Source organism: Diabrotica undecimpunctata, chromosome 7, assembly GCF_040954645.1.
Source record: "Diabrotica undecimpunctata isolate CICGRU chromosome 7, icDiaUnde3, whole genome shotgun sequence".
In the NCBI taxonomy this organism is placed as follows: domain Eukaryota; kingdom Metazoa; phylum Arthropoda; class Insecta; order Coleoptera; family Chrysomelidae; genus Diabrotica; species Diabrotica undecimpunctata.
The window spans coordinates 27,975,261-27,998,843 of NC_092809.1; the positions used below are offsets into that span (position 1 = coordinate 27,975,261).

Consider the following 23,583-nt stretch of genomic DNA (forward strand, 5'->3'; position numbering starts at 1 on the left):
AAAAAATTAACTTTACTTTGATATAAAAAAACATGCATAGTATGTCATGTGCAGCGTATTTTATTTAAAAAATAAATGAACGAAACAAATTTTTTGCTCAAAAATTAATTACTATTAATTGGATTAAAAATATTTGCCATATTTGGCCACTTTCTGAGTGGCAACTTATTATCAATGTATTCTCCTAATTTTAAATGTATATAAAAAAGTGAGTTAGATTAACTACTTTATGAACGTAGTGATCCTGCAGTGGGATCTTAGAACATAAGTCACGTGATAACGAACACCAGTCAAATTGTATGACGTCATTTGTCAACAAACAACATCACTGTCAAAGTTTATTAGTCCATGGAAAAGTTACAATTAGGTTTGAATTTTTGAGAAGACGCAATTTTATTGTTTTGATGTGTTAAAGGGGTAAGCACAAGCTAAAGCTACGGTTTGTTAGATTAGTTCGCATACATAATATATATTCTGTCGAGCACAAAACAAGAAGAGGGAAGAAGAAGAATTGATAATGTCAAATATAAATAAAAGAAATAAAAATGTCAACGAAATTGTTTCATATCGTAATACAGTAAGTGCTTCCAGTGGCGCACCCAGAATTAGTCTGAGGGGGGTTTAAAATTTTTTTATGCTACCTCCATTTTGAGTCCCCAAAATTTGGGTTTTAATTTAATTTAAAGTACTAAAGCTAGCAGTGCCAAAGATTCAGGTATCTATTATCCTGCTTACAAACCACCCTCTCTTTCTTGTGAGCAGTTGACTGTCGCACGTACCGTACTCCGAAAGTGGGGTGGCCACTGTAAGGCTGACGAGATTTTTGGAACACTCCCTTCTCTTATCTAAATCTTATCTATTGTTCTGAAGCTATTTTCTTGTAGCATTTTAAAGTAATTACTATTTTAATGGGAATAAGCCACAATTTAAGGTTAAAATAAGTTCATTGACGTTTGAAATTAATCCAACTTGTAAATACATGTGCGTGAAAGACAAGTTATATTTTCCTACTTCTTTTTATATATTTTTTTACTTTATAACCCCCCCCCCCCCCCGGTGCGCCACAGAGTGCTTCTAAATTAACAGTCGAAAGAAGATTGTTTTAAAATGCGGAAAAATTTCGAGAATATTTTAGACTTCGGGGATTTATTTGGAACTGATATATTGAAGGATGCTTCCTTACTAGATCCACTTTCATCTTCCTCGGAAGAAAATTTAGTAGACATCACTTAATTACTAGTCATAATAACTATATAAAAAAATAACTATAATTTCGGTATAGATGTGTACGCTGTGAGCTCAGCTGAACGTTTTTGTACAAATCAAGTCACAACTGATTCCAGCGCACATCGTCGACGTACACTGCTATCGCTCTGCAGTGCGCGCAACTAAGCAGAACCTAACAAACCGTTAATTTATGCGTCGCTCACTGTTCTAACAAACCATAGCTTTGTGAGGTCGCCACCTTTGAACCCCGGCCGACATCTTGGAAAAAGGGGAGTAAAGGTTTTCGCGCTGTATCTCGTAAACTAGCAATCCTACAGAAATTTCATCAGATATTATTTGTAGCAAATTTAATTGTCTATAACTTTATTTCTATTACTTTTAATCGCAAAATGGTAAATAAAAAAAGTTATACTTAAACAAAAATAACTAAACATTTTTGAAAAAAAATTCTTTTGGGCCTTGTACCTAACTTTTTTTCTGATAATTTTACAATAAAATGACATTATAGGTTTTTCAAAGAATAATTTTCACTACTTTGTTTAATTTTATTAATTTCTCTGACAATGCACAATTATAAAGGCCAAAAATTTCTCTCTAAACAATCGTGTGCTATACCTATAATATTTTATTTGTATAAATACTACGCATTTCAGTACACGAATTTGTCATTTTTCCCCTTCAAATATTACTTGATCTGTTTTATTGATTATCATCATCATCATCATCATCATCTTGGTGCTACAGCCCTTAGAGGACCTCGACCTTCTCAAGCTTTCTACGCCATTCTATTCTGTCCCTCGCTTGCATTTTCCAGTTGCCGACTCCGATCTTCTCGGCATCTTGTGTTACCCCGTCCATCCACCTCAGCTTTGGTCTACCCCGTCTTCCCATTCCCACGGGTTGCGCTGTTAGAATCTTTTTTATCATGTTTGACTCAGCGGCCCGGGCTACATGTCCTGCCCACTGCAGGGGGTTTCGCTTAATTATAGTGGTAATATCTTTACCACCAAACGTATGCTTGTAGATATTCTGCAGTTCAAAGTTATATCTACGCCTCCATATTCCGTTCTCACAGACCGCTCCGAATATCTTGCGTAGCACCTTTCTTTTAAAAATGGATAGAGCGGATTCATCTGTTTTCGTTAGCGTCCATGCCTCTGATCCATATGTGAGAACGGGGACTATCAGTGTTCTATACAGCCTTATACGAGTTTTTTGAGACAGACGTTTGTTAGCTAAGTACTTTGATAGACCATGATAACACCTGTTTGCAATTATTATTCGCCTTTTTATTTCCTCAGATGTGTTATTATTGGGGTTAACCGATGTCCCTAGATATATGAACTCTTTGACTGCTTCGAAGTTTTGGTCATTGATGATTTTATTGATTATACACTATAATATTTATTAAAAGTAATGAAACTCTCTTAATGACCTTCATTAGCATCGAGCATTTATTTGAATGAAATGAATGAAATGGAAACCCCAAAAAGCAACAACGTGCTAATTTTACAATGTACGTAAACTGGCAGAGTTGTCTATAACCTTGTGTTTTACCAAAAGCTATTACAGAAGGTTCGATGAATAAGCTGGCGCACTATCGATATAAAGAAACCAGGCTGAGCATGCATAAAATGGGGCCGTTTTCTTCTCACTGCCTCACGGAATCTTTTTAAAACTTATTATAAAATTGTTCGTTGATTGTCTGACTTCTTGGAACGCATTCATGGTGCAGAACATATTTATAATCAGAAAAACAATCAAAATTAAGGCTCTGATTTTATCTACCATTGTTAAGACTATTGTTTTATTCCGGGATCATAATGACTCAACTCCCCATTAATGATGTTTTTAAACATATTTTCAATAACAACCATTCGGAAGTTGTTTAGAGCGACTTCTAAGCAAATATTTTTTAGTAAACCTTTAGAAATTTTGAAATGATTTTGCATATGTGTCATTAGCAAATTCTCGATTAGAATTTTCTGGAAACAAATTTTCGGAATTGCACAATCGCTGTCTAGTTTGCACAGTTAAATGAATATCCTGTCAACAGTAACGCTGGGCGCATACACATGCACGGCGCGAAAAAACAATGTGAGCGTCCATACGCATCGATCACCAAACGGTACGGCCTCGTCTCGTTGTCGTCCTTTCAAGGCGAACGCTACCAAATGGCACTTATGGCAGTTATAGCACACACATCGATCTTTTTCGACCGACCAGAGGAGAGTGAAGACTGTTCAAGATACGTTACTTAGTGTTACTACATAGTTCTGTGTTGTTCATTGTGATTATGTGTACTACACCTAACAAACATTTGTAGATTACCAAACGTCATCGAATAAATGTCGTTTAGTTCGATTAAACTTTTATCGATCGTCCAAATTCGATGTCGATATGTGTGTGCGCGTCTTGACTAAGATTCGCTCGTTGGATGTTTTTCCGTATTTTGTGCTGGAAGTTTGATTGTTATGCGAGTCATTGTAAGAGACATGTGGTCATTTTTAACTGATTAAATAATTTTTTTTATATTTGTTTTGCTAATACATTCATCTCCAAAGAACATTTGAATACATACTATGTATATACCGTATTCATTTTACAAATTTCCAATCGTCAATAGAACCACGTGTAAGCCAAACAGGTCGTACTGATGTACGACCTATGTATCATATGATTTTTAAAAATATTTACTTTTGAAACTGAAAGTGTAAGAATTTCTTGAAATTTAATCATTATATCACAATTAAACTAAACTCTAAAAAATAACACGACCAGTAAATAACTTTAGAATACCTATATACCTAATATTTTCAACCTTTCTATTTTTAACTTTTGTGTTGATTATAGGCGCCATGTGATTTTAAAATATCACTTTATAATAACATGTGTAAAAGAGATAAAAAAATAATCGAAATGTAATATTTGTGTTCAACAATCTAGTTTATATTTTGCTTAAAAGATACTTGAGATATGAAATCACAAGCTACACTTTTATTTACGTAACACTGCTTTGTTTATGTACTGTTTGTTATGTACACTAGCTCAAAGTTTAAGGTCAACCAATAACTACATACATACATAATCGTTTGTCTTCTACCGTTAGGTATCGCAGGAAGTGATTCTAGCTTTTGATAAATTTTCTCCACTCTTTTCTGTTCTTCACCATTTGTGTTGCTTCGTACCAAGATTTGCCCTTATTTGGTAATATCTCTGTCGCTGTTTCACTCTTTTATCGGTCTGCCTCTGCTGTTTTCCCTATTGGTTTAGCTTCCCACACCCTTTTCACTTGCTTGATACAATTCATTTGTGTTATATTACCGAACCATGCTAATTTCTTCTCCTTTATTTTGTTAAGTAACAGTTTAATTTTAAGAATGGTTCTTATTTCTTCATTTTTAAGTCTGTTTGTACTTCTTGCCACTATACTATCGTTTTTCTGATGTATTTCATATCTGCTGCTTGTATTCTAATCAGGTGTCTTCTATTTAAGATTTAGTTTTCTGCTTCGTATGTCAACGTTGGCCTGTATATTGTCATCTTCGTTTTGCTTGATATTTCTTTGTTTTTGAGGACTCCTCTATTTAGATCCTAGAATATCACCATTTCGATTAGCTCATCCGTGTCTTTTTCCTCGTTATTTTCATTATCTGTGTCCTGACTTTATTTACATTTTGGTGGTACTTTTTATTCTTTTATTGACAGGGATCATTAAATTATTTATTAATTTTATTTGAGAACAATTTCCGGAGTGGAAATCGAAACGTCAATTTTTTTAGGTTAAATGTAGTTTGCGCTAAGTAGTGATCACTGCCTATTTAATAACTTCTTCTCACCCTTAGGTTTCTTATCTAGCTATTGCCTAAATGTATCTAGATATATTTAGTTAGTTAAAAGATATTTTTATATAAGGTTGAATGCTCGAATAAATGAAAATTAAAAGCAGATATCGAGCACAGTTTTATTAATTAAATCTTGCCCAAGTACTTTTGCTCCCTAGAGCATCTTCAGGGGCATTTCGTCAATTGATGTTTTGAGAGGAAAATCCTCAGAAGATTCTTTGGGCCTTATCACGACATTAATAGCAACCAATACCGAATGAGAACAAATGCTGAGGTCAAGCAGATGTATAGAGCGAGCGATATAGTCCAAGAGATTAAATCCCAACGTCTAAGATGGGCTGGCCATGTCCATAGACTCCCTAATAACTGCCTTGCCAAGCTAATATGAGAGGAAGCCCCCACAGGAAGAAGGCCCTTAGGACGTCCACGAGTGCGATGGAGAGACAATATATGGTCAGATCTAAAAACAATGGGGCTACCCACTGACCCAACTATTATGTACGGCCGTTCAAGATGGAAGCAAGTTGTGCAGTCAGCCAAAACCCACCCCGGGTTGTAGTGCTACGAGAAGATGAAGAAGAAGTATGCGCAGTTCACGCGTTGCAAATAACACGCATCAAGTTGTACGTTGCACTGACAACGCGGATAAAGTGATCTCAACGCGACTCAACTAGTCACTTATAACTAGCAAATTATCCCGTCATCACCGCTACTGGATTAGAGCTCGTATAACAGCTCCCTTACCATATAGCTGTAACTTATTATTTATTTTCGATTTCGCTGTATATGTAATTTTAATTACTTCAGATTATATTCTTTGCCTATCGCAATAGTCATTTTTCATAGTCAGAAATTTCTACCAGAGGTTGTAATTAAAATCGTTAGTAAAAGTTTTTAAATCAGTGAAATAGTACATATCTAGTCAAATTCTTTTGTACAAAAGTAGTTTCGCAACTTTTTTGTGTATTACAGTAACCTTACTCACTAAATAAAACACGTAAGCGGGATCTGACAGACTCAATTTGAAGTGGGTGGTTAACTAGGTTCATGGTTTTAACCACACATTAGCCTGAAAAATATTTTTAACGTAGCAGTATAAAATCCATAATGGATGAATAGTTCAGTAAGCGACAGGGTCTCGCGTCTCAATGACGCTCATTCATTAATATCTACTAGAAGGCGTTAAAATGCTATAAAACCGTAACATGTATAAATAAAACACGGAAAGAGCAGTTAGTAAACTATTGTGAAAATTTAGAACTTCATCAAGTATCAGTCAAACCCATTATATTAAAATTGGTTAAAATAGCAAAACAATAACAATATTTATACATAAAGTGTGTAGTTTTACAGCATTGTAGCATTAGTTACTGATTACTAACAAAAATGATTTACAGATCTACATTTGTAGCAAAAGCTTAAATCGCATTTAATGTACATAATACCAATTGTTTATAATTTATATCAATAAATTTTTATATAAACTGATATTCTAGTTTGCTTTATACCAGTGTTCCAATTAAGAAGCTATCATCCTGTAAAAGTCAGAATGCAGGGAAAGAGACCAGTTGGAAAGCCAAGAAAGCGCTGGGAAGACACAGTAAGCAGCGACGCACAAGCACTTTTAGGAGTCCGTGTATGGAGAAGAACAGCCACAGACAGACAAGGGTGGAGGCAAAAAATAAAGGAGGCCAAGGCTCATTTTGGGCTGTAGTGCCGTAGAAGAAGATCATCCTGTAAAAGTACCTAAGTAATTGGTACGGATACATCAGAAGAAATATGGGAGACTAATAAACATTGAGTAACAACACCAATTAATCACCCAAAGGTAAATAATCCAGTGAAACAAAAACACTGGATAACAGACGAAACCCTTCAAATAATTGAGAATAGAAGAAATCTTTGTCAAAGTGGTGTACATACTGAAAGGCAAAGACCTCTACAAAGAAATAAAACGAAGATGCAAGACTGATAATACCACAATATATGCAAAGAAATTGAGAGCCACGATCAAGACAATCAACCAAGAAATCTATTTATAAAAATACGATACATAACAAGAGATTACTTAAAGCCAGAACTTGGGCCGTTGAAAACCACACAGGAACCCTGAGAACCAACAGAGAAGATATAGCAGAGACATAGAGATTATATTGCCAGGATCTAAATAAAAATGATCAACGCCAGGAACTTGCCAAACTCCTGAAGAAATCGAAAAAGAACCTAACACACTCGAGAATGAAATAAGACTGGCGATCAGTAAACTCAAATATAACAAAGCACCAGGTCTTAATATGATAACAGCGGAAATGCTTAAAGCTACAGAAGACACCGGAATAAAATTGCTTTACTTGCTCTGTAACAAAATATGGCATTCAAAGCAATGACATGACGACTGGACAAAATCTACAATAACGACCATACATACAAAAGGCAGTTTCCATAAATGCGACAATTATAGAACTATCTCCCTTATCTCACATGCCAACAAGTTAATGCTACACATAATTAATGAGAGACTGAAAACTTTCATATAAAGAGAAATACCCCACCAGCAAACTGGATTTATCAAAGGTAGAGGTACTCGAGAACATCTTCCGAACATAAGACAAATAATAGAAAAATCTAGGGAATTTAATATCCCACTACACATTTGTTTTACAGATTATCGCAAAGCGTTCAAATGGCAACACTTATGACAAATACTAAAAGAAGTAAGCATACCACAACGCTTAATTTTGCTTATAACTGAACTATATGAACACGCTGGAACAGTTAAAGTGCTTGACACACTCCCAAATGAATTCCATCCAGAACAAGGTGTCAGACAACGATGTATACCGTCTCCACAATTATTTAATATATATGAGGGAGCTATTCTGAGAAGAGTGCTTGAAGGATGGGAAAAGGGCATCTCAATAAATAATCGAAAAATAAACAACCTACACAGGGAAAATGAAATTCCTGTAGTTGGCTGTATACAATGAATCATAAAATTTTATATGTACAGTCCTTTATAAAAGGTATATATATTCTAAAAATGCCCCTTCGGGTTACATCGTAGAACGTTTTCGGACTAATAAGTTATTCACCAGGTATACATGAGTGAAGCCACTAAATATGTGGGTAAAAACCCTTTAAATGTTGTTAACTTTGGTAATTATTGCATATCTGTTGATACATTTAAATGATGTTTTGGTTATAAACAAATTTCTATCATGGCAACGCAAGACTCCCAGGGTTTGCCAACCCAAGAGAAGGTGTCTCTACGGATCCTCGATAGCAACTGATAGTTGATAAATTTAAAACAGCACTTAACTTTATCAACAGATATGTATAATTTACAAAATTAACAACATTTAAAGGGTTTTTACCCATATATTTAGTGGCTTCACTGATGTATATCTGGTAACTACACTGATGATGGACTTATTAGTACGAAAATGTTGTGTGATGTAACCCGAAAGGGCATATATCCTACCTTTATAAATGATTTTTTAAATAAAAGTTTTTTTAAACAACCTACGTTTTGCAGACGACACAACACTTTTTGTAAATAGTCAAGAAGAGTTAATTGATCTCATACGACTAGTTGAAAACGAGTGAAAGTGAAATATTTAGTCTGCAGTTAAACATAACAGTATAACATTAAAGACAAAGATCATGATAGTGGATAGACTACATAAAAATCATCCACACATAACCACGATCGACCGATTTGAGCAACACAGGGTCACTACAGGAAGTAATAAAACGTAAATGTGATCTAGCAAAAGTCGGCGTAGGAACGATGGCCAAAATATGGGAGGACTCTGAAATTTCACGAACTCTAAAAATGAGAATATAAATCGGAAATCGAATTCAGGATTCAGCCCAAATCTGTGCGTTCTCAACGTTGCAAAATAAGCAGACGGCAAATGCACTGGCATGGGGGTTTATATTTGTATCCATGTCATGCCAATTTATCTAGACAAAAATCTCTGTGAAAACGGTTTCCTAATACTCCATACAATAATACAAATACAATACAATACGTACAATAATAAAAATAGAATAGACGTTTTATTCGCTGATATGCATATTTCTGCCTCTTGGTTAGATCAGAGCGAACTCATGGCAAGCTCTGAGCTTACTGACAGACGCTAGAGCGACATCTAATACCAAGAATATAATTGAATTTGCAATATAACTGAATTTGCAATATAACTGAATTTGCATTCGTCGTCTGGTTGTTTTGCAACGATTAGAAAACACAGATTAAGGCTGAATCCTGAATTCGATTACCGATTTAGATTCTCATAAATTCTATCCAAATTTTAAAAACCGAGCAAAACAAAAATAAGATGAAGATATACGAATTAATAGAAACACTAACGAAATCAATGACAAAAAATATACAAAAAACCTAAATAAAATATATTTCAATTTGATATAAATAATATTAAATACACCATAGAAAACCAAGCACACGTACTCATAGCCAATATTAATGGTAAACAAACTAAATAGTAAATAAAATAGAATTACCGACAATCAATATTTATTTATCTGCACCATATACTAAATAGTTATGTTAAATTATAACAACTTAAATATATTTTTTAAATATATACTACCCAAAATTTTATGGGTTTAGTATACTTCCACTATTTATACTAATTCTTCTTTTTTTAATGAAAGAAGTCTGTAATAAAAGTTTATTTAAGCTGTTAATACTGTGAGCTAGGAACTTTTGTGTTGTAGGTTTCCAGCTATGAATCTGTCAAAATATGCTCGAGTTGAGCGAATAGACCTTAACAGTAAGCAATGAGATATCAGATGTCAATTTTTACTTTCTGTCAGTTCAATGATGTTAGTGTCTTGGTTTACATTTGGTAAGTTTTTTATATGTTTTACAATAATGTTTTGTTCTTAATATTGTACATTTTAGAATCTTGAGAAAGACAAGGATTACCTGCCGTAACGTTAATTTAAATGGAATGATAAAATCTACGTCCAAATTTAACATTACTTACAGCCGGAAAAATGAAAGATTACCCATGAAGGATCATATCAATCACTTATTTTGTATTTGCTGTCTTTTTCTATAAATAACAAATGTTTGTTATAGAAAAAGACAGCAAATACAAAATAAGTGATTGATATGATCGTTTATGGGTAATCTTTCATTTTTCCGACTGTATTGAACCTACACCCAAGAAATACTTTATATTAAATATAGTATGGTTCATAAAGCTATATAAACTCACAAAGCTATATATATATATATATATATATATATATATATATATACGGTGTGTCCCAACAACGTTAACCACTGGCTAGATCTTGGCGGTTAACGTTAAAGTACAACAGATAGTGACGAAAAAAAATTTATTTCTCAGTCAACCAAGACAAATTTATCGAAATTATTTTGGAATTCGAAATATGTCCACTAGGAGGCGCGAAATATGTATACTAGGAGGCGCAGTGTAAGTACATGGTAAACCGTAAATGAGTTTTTTGGGTACATATGCTAATGTTTGTAGTATTTAATTTTAACTTTAAACGCGCATTAACTTAATTAAAAGCTTGAAACATTAAAAGATTAACTGATTATCCTGCAAGTTTTTTCCTTACTGAAAATGATAACGATAAAGGATAATGCTGAATTTTGTGTAACTATAGAATTTTCACCCGAATTGAGTTTGATCATTGGAATACGTATTTATTAGAGATTTGCAAAATGCAACTAAACTCTATCCACCGAGAAGCGATAGTGCCAGTAAACAACGAAATATACGCGTGTAGGGTTATAAACGTTTTAATTGGCTGGCGTTTAGATCTCTCTCCGCCTATTTCAGATCTGTATTACGAAAATTAAGTGATATTTATGAATATATATTTTTAAATAATAGAACATTTTTGATTCAATGCACATACAAAGTCGGCAATAAATGTTTTTCTCATCCCATATGTCATAAACTTGGGAATAGATATTCATTATACAATTTTTTGTTTGTATTTTTAAATTAAATACTAATACTAAATCAACTGACAACACTGTACACAGCTGTACTGCTGTAACTTCCATTAAATTAGTATTTGAAGAGAAGTCGAACGATAAAGATGCATCCCTAGCCACAGTTAGACGATACTTCTGTTATTGCGCTGTTGCCAATTTGTTATATTTTATTGTGCTACATAGATTTTAAATCCATTTGTTGACAATTATGAAAAATGAGCACATACATTTTGCAATGCATATGGAATGACATTTAAAATAACTTTTTTTTTCAAACCCTTTATATTTTGTGCACTTATTTCTATTTCCGTTAATCAGTCTGGTAAAATTATAATAAATCAAACTTGAGGAAAATGTATGTTATGCATTATTCTTATAAAAAAGATTTACAAATAATAATTGAGATTAGTGGGATAATTATGAAAATAAATACAAACAAACGAGGCTTACATGCCAAAAAAATCGTTCGCCTTCCGTTTTATAGCTAACTTGGGAAAAAAAACGTGGCTACTAAGATGGCTTACCTTGTTGTCGTTAAAAACAATTAGGAAAAACTTGAACTATCACTATCACCATTACTACCAATTTCTATAATTAACGGTTCAACCATGACCTCAATAATATGATCAAGTTCCCAGAACTTTTTTTCTACTGTATTCTGCACATGCTTCACACAGTTTTTCCATTTCTCCTGGGTAATGTTGTTAAGGGCATCATTTAAAAGGATTTTAACATCTGCAAATTTGAAAGTCTTGTTGTTGGCAAAACAAAATTTTTAGCATTAGCCCAAATCAGCTCAATAGGATTGAGCTCGCAATGGTAGGGTGGCAAAAGTAAAACGGTTTTATTTTGAGCTTTTGCGAGTTCATCGATAACATATTTGTTATATTCAGCCTTACGCGGTGCCACTAATTGTAAGAGTTCAACTTTAAGCATGTCCTCATCGAAGTCGATATTTTTTGATCGTAACCAGTCTTTTATTTTTTGCTTTATCCATGCTGTAGTCGGTACTTTCTCACTTTTTCGCGAATGGTAAGGAGCATTATCGAGAACTATGACACAGTTGTCTTCTAAAAGGGGCAAAATATTTGCAAACCACTTTTCAAAACCGTCTGAGTTCATTTCCTCGTGATAGTCGCCACTCTTTTTTGATTCAAACGTCCATAGGCCACCTTCTACAAAAACTGTTTCACTCCCAATATGTGTAAGAATCAGTCTTTTTCCTTTGCCAGATGGATTTTTGAGACCTGCTGAGAGACCTGACAAAAACGCCTGCCTGGAAGATTTCACCGTTTCGTCAACCCACACATGAGATTTTGTATGTCCTGCATTTACCCACGTTTCATCTAAATAATAAATTTTCCTGTTTTCCTCCCGAAATTTTTTAATGGATTTTAAAAAATTTCGCCTCCATAAAATAATCTCTTCTCGTTCTAATAAAGCACTGTTTCTACCCCTACTTACGTATTTAAAATCTAATGATTTTAGAAATTTATGGAAAGTACTGCGTTTAAAATTTGGCAAGCTTTCGTCGTCGTTAACAGCTGCAAGAACTTTGTCTATAGTTGGTATTTCGTTGCGAAAAAAAAATTGATGTACAATTCGACGAATAGCAGTTTTATCAAAATCGTCTATTTTGTGAAGTATGGTTTTTCTGGGTTTGTTCTTTTTCGGTGAAGAAAATCCTCCTGTACTTTTCTGTTCCCTAATAATTCTGTACACAGAAGCTTCACCTACTCCGCTGGTAGAAGCAGTTTGTTTAACTATTTCCGATATTAAAGCTTCAGGACGCGATTCCGTTGTCGATTTATAAATATTATATATAACGCTTTTTTCCGTACTACTAAATGCACGTAATTTTGAACGCTTTTTTGGAGTTAATTCCTCGGCAGAATCTGTAGAACTCGACATTGTTTGTAAAACTGAAAATTAGACAGCAAACTGTAAACAGTGTAAAAAAATAAATATAAAAGCAAACAATAGAAAGCATAAATAAACACCCACTAAGTTCGATTAAACGCGCCGAAATATACAATTATTACCACGAAAGCTATTTTATCAACTGAACTTATAGCGAGTTTATACACGCAAGAATTTGCTGACGATAGTATTTGTTGGTTCAAACAAAATCAAACAGTAACTGATTATGGCAGTGTTAACAGTGGCGGTGTTTTATTTCATTGTAAATAGGAGCGTGTTACAAATTGCTATTTATTTTTAAAATGGAAAAATTTCTTTTGCATAAAACCAACAAGATGAATCCAGATAAGTACAACATATTATTAATTTTGGATTTCCGATTTACCAAAAAAATATGTTTAAAAAAGTATGTATTAGCAAACGTTAAATCCGGACCTGGCAAATTTGGCAACGCCTTGTTGTTTTGGCGCACTATCTCTTCTCGTTGGATAGAGTTTAGTACTAACCTGTAATGCTAAGTGTTTTCAGCGATATCTTCAAATTTACGTGGTGTTCTATATTTCCTTAAATCATTTACATATACGGGTTTATGTTTCTATCATTGCTGTATCATAAAATAAAATTGCTTAAAATCATGGTAAAAACTGTGTAGTTCTACTGATATATTTATTCGGTTAAGATATTACAAAAATCTCCATTTAGTAATAATTTCTCACTACTGCTCCTTACTCGTAATAACAATAAATTGATTTTTTTGGCTATATTAAAGAAAGTGAAAAAAAAAACATAATAAATAAAACAATAATCACAACTTAATTACTGCTTTTTCGTCAACAACACAAATCTTCAACACACAAAATATGGTAGTTATTAAATGATTTTAAACAAAGTGACGATAATTAACCTCTCGATTTTTTTTATGTTCTATATTTGCAAACAAAACAAAAAGACAGATTAGAAAAACATCCGTTAATAATACTCAATTGGGACTGCAGTAACTTGTCGAACTGTTTTCCGTCGTTATTTATGGAAAAGTGCATTCTACGATGGGCGCAATCTACTGCTGTTTCATTTTTTCAATTTCTTCAATTGATAAGCTAGATATAGCTCTTTTAATTCGTTGAACCAAGTTCAACGCTTAAAGGAGTGTTTGGAACTATTATTAGAGTATTTATAAAATGAGAATAACTACAAATTGTTTGCAGGTATTAAATCAAAAGAACCTTGACCACTTTAGACTTCGCTAAACAGTGTCTAGGAGAGAGGCAGTTACAATTATCAATTGAACCATGTGTACTTGCGGTTAGGGGTCATTGAACTGTGTGTGTGATTATAGGGATTATTTTATAACATTCTTGTGTATGTGCGTGCTCAGAATTATATAAAGGTCAATGATATCAGCCAAAATTCTCTGTTGGGTTTTATAACGATCAACTTTTTCTATACAAAATCATAGGACAATAAAATCACTAAAACGTAGATACTTACTTTGACTCCATGTTCACTGTAGAAATCTGCAGTCCCTAAACTTGCATAAAGTTTATAACCCATTCTCTGTAACGAAGCGATACTTGGCAGGAGTTCCATTTTATGCTGAAATATAAAAATCATTTTTTTACGAAAACTAACAAAATACTACAAGCCTAATAATCTTTTTGGTGGTGCAAACCTTATAAAGCTAGGATGAATAAAAGATGTCATCAAGCAATTTAATAAAAGCACAACAATATACATCGACTGGTAAAGATTGAAAGAATAGACAACGATCGCTACATAACTACAGCTTAATCTCAAAGAAGTACTTATTACTAATCTGGTAGTGTTACTATCCTTGTATTTACTCTTTCCGCCTGATATTTGCTTGTATAAGTACATCTTGACTACCATTATTTGAGTTGAAATCTCCTACAATACCTAATTTTTGTATCATATAATGGTACTTTGTTAAATAATTCTTTTAATGGTTCATAATGGTTAACCTTAATAGTTTCATCCGTATTTTCTGTTGGTGTATGTACACATGTTCATGTGCATGTATAAATGTTATTTTTCTATATTTTCCCCTTAATCTTACATTACATAATTTGCACCTGGCTGCTTCAACATGTATCACAAAATCGGCAATTTTTTCCTAATAAGAAATCCAACTCCTCAAACGTTGTTTTACTACCTTTTCCCTTTTCCTCCTGGTGTGCCACGTCTCTTAATTTCCTCTCTAGTCTTGATTTAGCTTATGGTAAATAACTTTAACTAAAATACTGCGTTCCTCTTAGTTTATTCTTAATCCTCATAATAAGTTCTTTAGCTTTCACATTCACATTAAATTTATCTGCAATAAAGTTAATACCATCTTCAATTTCTTCATTAATTGATATTTATCAATTTTTTCAATCCTGCTATCCAGGAGATTTACTTTTTCTTGAGTTTTAAATTTTCTTTTCCTAAATTACAAATTTCATCTTGAAAATTATTTTGGTCATTTCAGATTGCTTATAAGTTCTACTGGCATTTCTTTCAATTCTTGATTATCATACCCTCTCGTAATTGAAATCTAAATACCTTTTTATTTGTATGAAAGAATTATCATGCTGTTCATTCTCATTAATTAACCTCTTCCTTTTTCCATTGTCCGTAGACGATTCTTTACTTTCAATTTGGGTCAGTTTTTTCTTACTCGATTTGGGTTAGATACAGTAAATAAATCTCCTGCCTTTTCCCAATAGCGCCTTCTTTACATGCTCTGATATCTGTTACTGATTATTAAGATGGTGTAACATAGCGTGCTTAACTCCATACTACTTTGTCAGTGTGCACATGTCTTCAATATCGAACTTTTTAAACTATTCATTTTACCTTTTAAGTCTGGAGTCTTATGTATGCAATATTGATCGACATTTTAGCTTACACTTTTTGATGAAAATAGCTTAATAGCAACGGATGGTAAGTGCCTGATTAATAGAACTCTGCCGTATCAAGGTTGTTCCTTAACATGCATAGTTTGTACTGTTTCTTAATTTCGCATTATTAAATTTTACTCTTTTATTTGCTTTGATTGCCAATAAAAAAAACTATTTCTAGGATTTTTATAAGTTTTTTTAAATAAATCCGACAAGTATTACATAAACTACATTACTACTACGATTTTAGAAGAATTATTATTCATTCTAAGCAAGCAGCACAAATTTCCAACAAATTATATTAAGAATGTGACGTTATAAAAAAATTATTTATCATTAACTTACCTTAAACGTTCCAATGGATAACAAAATTGATTTTTCTGGTATACTAAATCCTGTGCTCATCATGGCCTTCAAATAGGCTTCATATCGATTCTCTCCAAAACAGGCAACTTCTCCTGTCGAGGCCATTTCTACACCCAACATGAAGTCAGCCCCAGCTAATCTCGAGAATGAAAACTGTGGCACCTTTACTCCAACTCTACCACAACCTTCCAGTACATCTACAGGTTCTACTTCCTCACCAACCATAACCCTTGTAGCCATAGCAACAAAATCGTGATTTAAAGTTTTCGATACAAAAGGAAAAGACCTTGATACTCGTACATTGCACTCAATCACTTTTAGATCATTGTCTTTGGCTATTAGCTGCATATTGAAGGGACCGCTGATGTCTAGTGAAGCGGCTATTGATTTTACTATGTATTTTATTTTGGACAGAGTTTCAGCATTAATGTCTTGAGGTGGTGTTACCAGTGTGGCATCTCCTGAATGTACTCCGGCGTTTTCTACGTGTTCTGACACAGCCATACAAAGAATAATGCCATCACAAGCTACAGCGTCTACATCAATTTCTTTGCTTTCAAGTAAAAATTTGGAGATAACTACAGGATGTTCTTTACTTACATCACTTGCTGCGTTGAGGTAAGTTTCAAGATCTTGATTTGAATGAGCAACATTCATAGCAGCTCCACTAAGTACATATGACGGTCGTACTAAGCAAGGATAACCCACTTCTTCACAAAATTCTATTGCCGATTTAAGATTTGTTAGCTCTTTCCATCGAGGTTGCATAATGCCAATTCTATCCAACATACGTGAAAACTTAAAACGATTTTCAGCTCCATCGATAGAATCTGGAGATGTTCCTAGAATTCTAGCTTTCTGTCTATGCAGATCCATTGCTATGTTATTGGGTAATTGACCTCCTACCGATAAAATAACTCCAGTGGGATTTTCAATATTATAGATATCCATCACAGTTTCGAAAGAAATTTCTTCAAAGTATAATCTATCTGACATATCATAATCAGTACTAACTGTTTCCGGATTGTAATTTATCATTATGGTCTTCATGTTTAGCCTGCGTAGTTCGCGCAGACATCCCACTGCACAAGAATCGAATTCTACAGAGCTTCCTATACGATAAACTCCTGAACCTAACACCATGGTGTGTTGTTCTTCGAACTGTAAATCATGACTGTCAGCATTATAAGTTACATAAAGATAGTTTGTTGTAGCAGGCCATTCTGCCGCAACTGTATCTATTTGTTTTACAAAAGGTGTAATTTGGAATTCTCCACGTTGCGTCCGGATTGCTAGTTCAGTACTTTTGACAGCAGCAGCTATTTGTTTATCAGAAAATCCAATCTGCTTAGCCCTAAGAAGAGTCCCGTGGGTTAAAGAATACTGGTCGAAGGTCTCCAGACAAGTTAAACAATCGATTATATTTTTCATTTTCTGCAAAAACCATCTGTCTATTTTTGTAAGTTCGTACAACTTTTCTATCGAATAGTTTTGTTTTAAAGCAGCTGCTAACACAAACATTCTCTTGTCGGTTGGTTCTTTGAGCTCTTCATCGTTAACAGGCTTCAAATAAGGATCAAAACCGGTAACGTTCTCGTCAACCATACGTAAAGCTTTCTGGAAAGCTTCTTCAAATTTCCTACCAATTGACATCACTTCTCCAACACTCTTCATAGAACTTCCAATTTTGCTGCTCACTCTGGTAAACTTGTGAAGATCCCATCTGGGAATTTTAACAACACAATAATCCAAACTTGGTTCGAAGCACGCTGTTGTAACACCTGTAACTGAATTATTAATGTCAGGCAGAGATACTCCCAAGGCTAGTTTTGCTGCCACGTAGGCCAAAGGATAGCCAGTAGCCTTGCTAGCCAACGCAGAACTTCTTGAAAGTCTAGCATTAACTTCGATAATATAAAATTCTTCAGAATTGGGGTTCAGAGCATACTGTATATTACATTCTCCTACTACGCCGAAATGTCTTATTACTTTAATAGCTGTGGACCTAAGCATATTATATTCTTTATTGGAGAGTGTCTGACTGGGTGCTACTACTATAGACTCTCCTGTGTGTATTCCCAAAGGATCTACGTTTTCCATGTTACAAACCGTTATACAATTGTCAAAGGCATCTCTCACAACTTCATATTCCACTTCTTTCCATCCTTTCAACGATTTATCGATAATTAGTTGGCTAGAGTGAGCTAGAGCCTGCAAAGCTAAAGTTTTTAATTCATCTTTATTGTTGGCAAAACCTGAACCTAGGCCTCCAAGAGAAAAAGCAGCTCTCGCCATCACTGGATAGCCTAAAATATCTGCGGCTTCTAGAGCTTCTTGAACAGAATGAGCGGCCATACTTGGAGCAACTTGTTCTCCTATTTCAGCTATTCTTTCGCTAAATATCTTACGATCTTCCGTATCTATAATTGCTTGAATAGGAGTACCTAGTATTTTACAGTTATACTTCTCAAATACTCCGAGTCTTTCCAGTTCTACTCCACAATTTAAGCCCGTTTGTCCACCGAATGTCAGTAAGACACCACTAGGTCTTTCAGAACAGATAACTTGTTCGACATATTCGGGCACTAAAGGTAGAAAATACACCTTATCAGCCAGACCTTTCGATGTTTGCACAGTGGCAATATTTGGATTGATAAGTACCGTTTGTATGTTTGCTTCTTTTAGAGCCTTAATAGCTTGAGATCCTGAGTAGTCAAATTCTCCAGCTTGTCCAATTGACAAACCGCCGGAACCTATTATAAGAATTTTTTTTAGTGGTAGTTGAGTTATAGGCTTTTCAATTTTAAATTCTAATTTGTTAGTCATTAATTCTTTAATATTAGTTTTAATGCCATTTTTAACTGTTTCTATAAAAATGTCAAAGAGACATTCTAGATCTTCTGGTCCGGCCATATGTTCTGGATGAAATTGAACGCTGAAGTATGGTAATTTCGTATGGATTATCCCTTCGTTGGTTTTATCATTAACATTTGTGAAGAGAGGTTCCCAATTCTCTGGCAGAGACTTTGTATCTACGGCAAAACCATGATTCTGAGAGGTCATGTAGCATCTTCCAGTATCATGATGAACACAAGGTTGGTTGTGTCCTCGATTTCCATATCTTAAAATAAAAGATAAATTAATAAATATTAAACAAAAATATTAGTTAACGTACTTCATTTTGTAACTACTGCAACCGATAGCCATTGATAGGAGTTGGTGACCCAGACATATACCAAAAATTGGCTTCACTTTGTTGTTTTCTACCACTGATTTAACATTTGCTATAGTTTCTTTGCACATTTCTGGATTTCCAGGCCCGTTGCTGAGAAAAAGTCCATCATAATCTTCAATATTCAGTTTGTGGTTCCAAGGTACCACATCTACTCGAGCTCCTCGCTTAAGAAGACATCTTATTTGATTATATTTCAGTCCACAATCAACGGCGCAAATTCTTGGAGTTCCATTTATATTATACGTGACAGGTTTCTGTAAAATAATATTATATTAGTCTTGCAGACACTGATTAATGCAATAACGTAGTTACATTTTGAAAAATATTTAACTTTCTCTGAATTATTTTGACTAAAGTATAAAGTACTATTGCGTGTTTCTTAATAAAATAAAATAATGGAATAGAATTGAATTAAATTAAAAACTATCGCTTTGTGCGTAGACGATAAGAAAGCTATGCTTTCCCTCCTCGGTCACGCCCGGAGTGCCACATCCTGTTTTTATATGCCAAGGATCACTTTTAAAAACATGATAGACTGTCCCGAAAATGTAAAAAAGAAAAACAATCTACATTATACTTAGTAGACAATAATAAAAGCAAAGTAATCTATTTCGCAGGAGTGTTTAAAATTATATCAAATATAGATTATAATCGCAAGAACTATAATGATAATTTACAGGCTGAAAAATATTCGGACATAGCTGACCCAATAGACATGATTTTACAAAGATAAGAACACAGACGCAGAGTAAGAAAAATACTGTAAAGGTAAAGTGCATTAAGATGAAGCAAAAATTAACATACATTAAAAAAATAATGTACGATCGAACATAATCGCATAGGAAGAGATCTATACAGTGTGCTGCAACGAGGACGAAATATATCGTGAGCAAATATTTTCAAACACATTTTATAAAAAAATGCAAAACATAATATAGTCCAGTCGTCAGAGAGTTGACCCCTAAAAAACATACGAACAAGTTGAATTTTGCAGAGAATATTAATCTTGGAACACCAAAAAAGATGCATAAAAGTTTACCATCTTTACCTCCGGGCTTCTCCCTAAAACCCCCGCTGCAGGCGGGTAAAAACGCAAAAAAATCGATTTACCAAGAATATGTACACTGTAGAAAAAAATGTTTCAAATAAAAAATGTAGCTAAGATAATTTTAAACAAAAATGTTTATATGCATTTTTTGTGTAGAATGAACCGTTCTCTTAGAAACCACGCTTGAAGCGACCGTGGATTTTGCATGTCAGATACGCGAGCGAAATCAATACTCAATAAAATTTGTATCAGCTGGACGGTAAAAATGTTCAGAAGGTTCTCGAGTCCCTCTACCTTTGGTAAGTCCAGTTTGCTCTTGGGATATTTCTCTTTGTATGAAAGTTTTTAGTCACTCATTGATTATGTGTAGCATTATCTTGCTGGTATGTAGGATAAGGGACATAGTTCTATCATTGTCGCATTTATGGAAGCTGTCTTTTTTATGTATTATCGTTATGTTGTAGATTTTATCCAGTCGCCAGGCCATTGCTTGGAATGCCATATTTTGTTACAGAGCAAGTGAAGCACTTTTATTCCGGTTTCTTCTGTGGCTTTGAGCATTCCTGCTGTTATAATATCTGGACTGGTGCTTTGTTATACTTGAGTTTACTGATCGCAGCGTCTTTTTAAAATGGACCTCTCGTTTAATTATTTTGATATTGGCTCTCAATTTCTTTACATATATTGTGATAGTATTGTTGTTTACCAGCCTTGTTTTTTCCCTTTCACTATGTACCACTGACAAAGATTTCTTCTACTCTCAATTATTTTAAGGGTTTCATCCAGTGTTTGTGTTTCACAGGATTATTTAGCTTTGGGCGATTAATTGGAGTTGTTAGAAAATCTTTAATAGTCTCCCATATTTCTTGTGATATACCCTGACGAATGGAGGGCATACTTTTTTGCACTTCTTGAAGAAGGTATTTCTTAATTCTATCCTCTTTGTTTCTATCTGTTTGTTAGGCGTTTAACTGACGCCAGACCGTCAGTTTCAGCGTACAAGCGAAGCAGTAACATCTCCAGAAGATGCCAACCCCTAGTGTTGGCGAAACGTCGAGAACTAATCTCAGAAGACAACGGCCTAACAGCCCGAACAAATAGTTTAACATGTTCTGCCGTCTTCGTTCTACACGCTTTGCTATCTTTGCCTTGCATTTGAAAAGCTAATCAACTTTGCCACAGGTATTGACATAGTTATACGATATTCCATAATCTGCTATATAATTTGATAAAAAAATATTGAGGCTTCATAACACACGGATTATCAAGGGAAATGATAATAGAAAATAAAATAGATCTCAATGAAGACAGTATAGAATAGAACAATATAGTTAGAAAAATACTAGCTAGCCATGATTAATAAACCTTAAAAAATAAGAAAGCAACTACGAAAATTTATTTAAATTTTATATAAGAGTAAAGTCTTCATTTTCGATTTACTACCTACATGGAGTCAATTATTTTATTGTCGCCTACCTGTATGGATACTTCAGCAACTAAATTCCTTAAATTAGGATCCAGAATAGAACCTACTTCAGCAGGCAAAGGTAAGCGATAAACGATCTTTCCTAACATAGTACCGTGCTCGCGAATTTTCTTGGTAAGTTGTCTGGTGTCGATTCCTTGGATACCCGGCACGTTTTCTTGGGCCATCCAAGCTGACAATGTTCTAGTGCTGCGCCAATGACTGGGGTAGTTGCAGTGTTCACCAACCACCAACGCTGAGGCCCATATTCGGTTAGATTCGAAAAAACTGCAAAGTAAAAAATATTGAAATATTTTAAGACAGACATATTGTTCATTCCAAGTTAAATGTTAAATATTATTTTAATGATTGGACATACTATATCGTCAGCTGTATGCAATAGTGGCTTAACTCAAAAACTGACAAAATAGAGTTATTATTACCAGAGGGTTTGAAAGAGCCTTATTTATGACCTGCAAAACTGGCACAATAATAATAGCAAAAATGTCTGGTAGACCTCATTTGTGTCGCTATGACATATTGTCGATTGAGATAAATTGTTTCTTGCAGTACTGGCCCTTTTTAGTTGTGCAGTGGAAGTCGAACAGTGTCGATATCAAGTTTCTATGAAATACCGGCACTTTTGAGTTGTGCCACTATAGCAGATAATTTTAGATAGTTTCAAACTGTATCGGTGAGAGTTTTGGAGTTGTGTCACATTAAATAAAAGGAATAAATGTATTGTTTTAAAAATGTCAGATGCAAAGGGTTATCAGAAAAGAAGTGAATTAATCCTATCTCGAGCAGAAGTAAATAAGTAATAATATCAATATTCGGTAAGATAGTTTCGAAACAAATTCATAATATCATTCTTTTTCATTCATAATATCAATATTATTTGAATGTATAATTCCAAGTATTCGATTTAATAGAAAACTTTAGACGATCTTTTGTTTACATATACCGGTTTAAACAAAAAATAAACTCATTTTAGTTCACGCCAAGGGGTTCGCAAAGAGAGGATCGTCTATTTTAGGACCTTTTAGGTGATAGTTTTGAAGCAGATCTTTATTAGCGTGTAGTTTTTGATCTAATTTTTTTTAAACTGTATACGTTAAGTGTAGATTTAACTATGTTTTCATAATGTTCTTTTAGTATCAATCATTCTAACAATAACAAGAGTAATTATAAAACTTCTACATCAGTCATCAATGTAAGCATGCGGTAACAGGTTAAATATTAATACAAAAATGGCCAAAATTAATTTTAGCACATACGATATGCCCTACTTTAACGGTATATAAATATGTATCTAAGTAAAAATTTCTACTAATTCGTTTACTTAAACTTTTTATAATAAGTACAATGGATTCGCTGTTTCAAGTTAAAAAAGACCCTTCTTATGGTAGTTAATGGAAAGTAGAGCTCCTTTTCTCATAATGAAAATGTCCCTAATAATGGGGGAAGGATGATGATCAGTCCAATATGGAGAATGTTACTCCTGAATGCACAGAGTGCATCGATGCAGAGGAGCAAATAGGTACGAAAGACCCTATAGATAGTAGTCAGTGGGAAG

At 33.9% G+C, this 23,583-nt stretch overlaps 1 protein-coding gene across 1 annotated transcript in view; it reads right to left on the minus strand.

Annotated features, from left to right (window-relative positions):
* The window catches only part of r (carbamoyl-phosphate synthetase 2, aspartate transcarbamylase, and dihydroorotase rudimentary), a 106,722-nt gene that overhangs the window by 66,303 nt on the left and 16,836 nt on the right, over window positions 1-23,583 (minus strand). Inside the window, exons 3-6 of the mRNA XM_072536950.1 lie at window positions 22,019-22,295; window positions 19,435-19,748; window positions 16,239-19,380; window positions 14,485-14,589 (exon numbers count right to left, since the gene is read on the minus strand). Coding sequence (XP_072393051.1) covers window positions 14,485-14,589; window positions 16,239-19,380; window positions 19,435-19,748; window positions 22,019-22,295 — 3,838 coding nt within the window. The remainder of the gene's footprint in view (window positions 1-14,484; window positions 14,590-16,238; window positions 19,381-19,434; window positions 19,749-22,018; window positions 22,296-23,583) is intronic.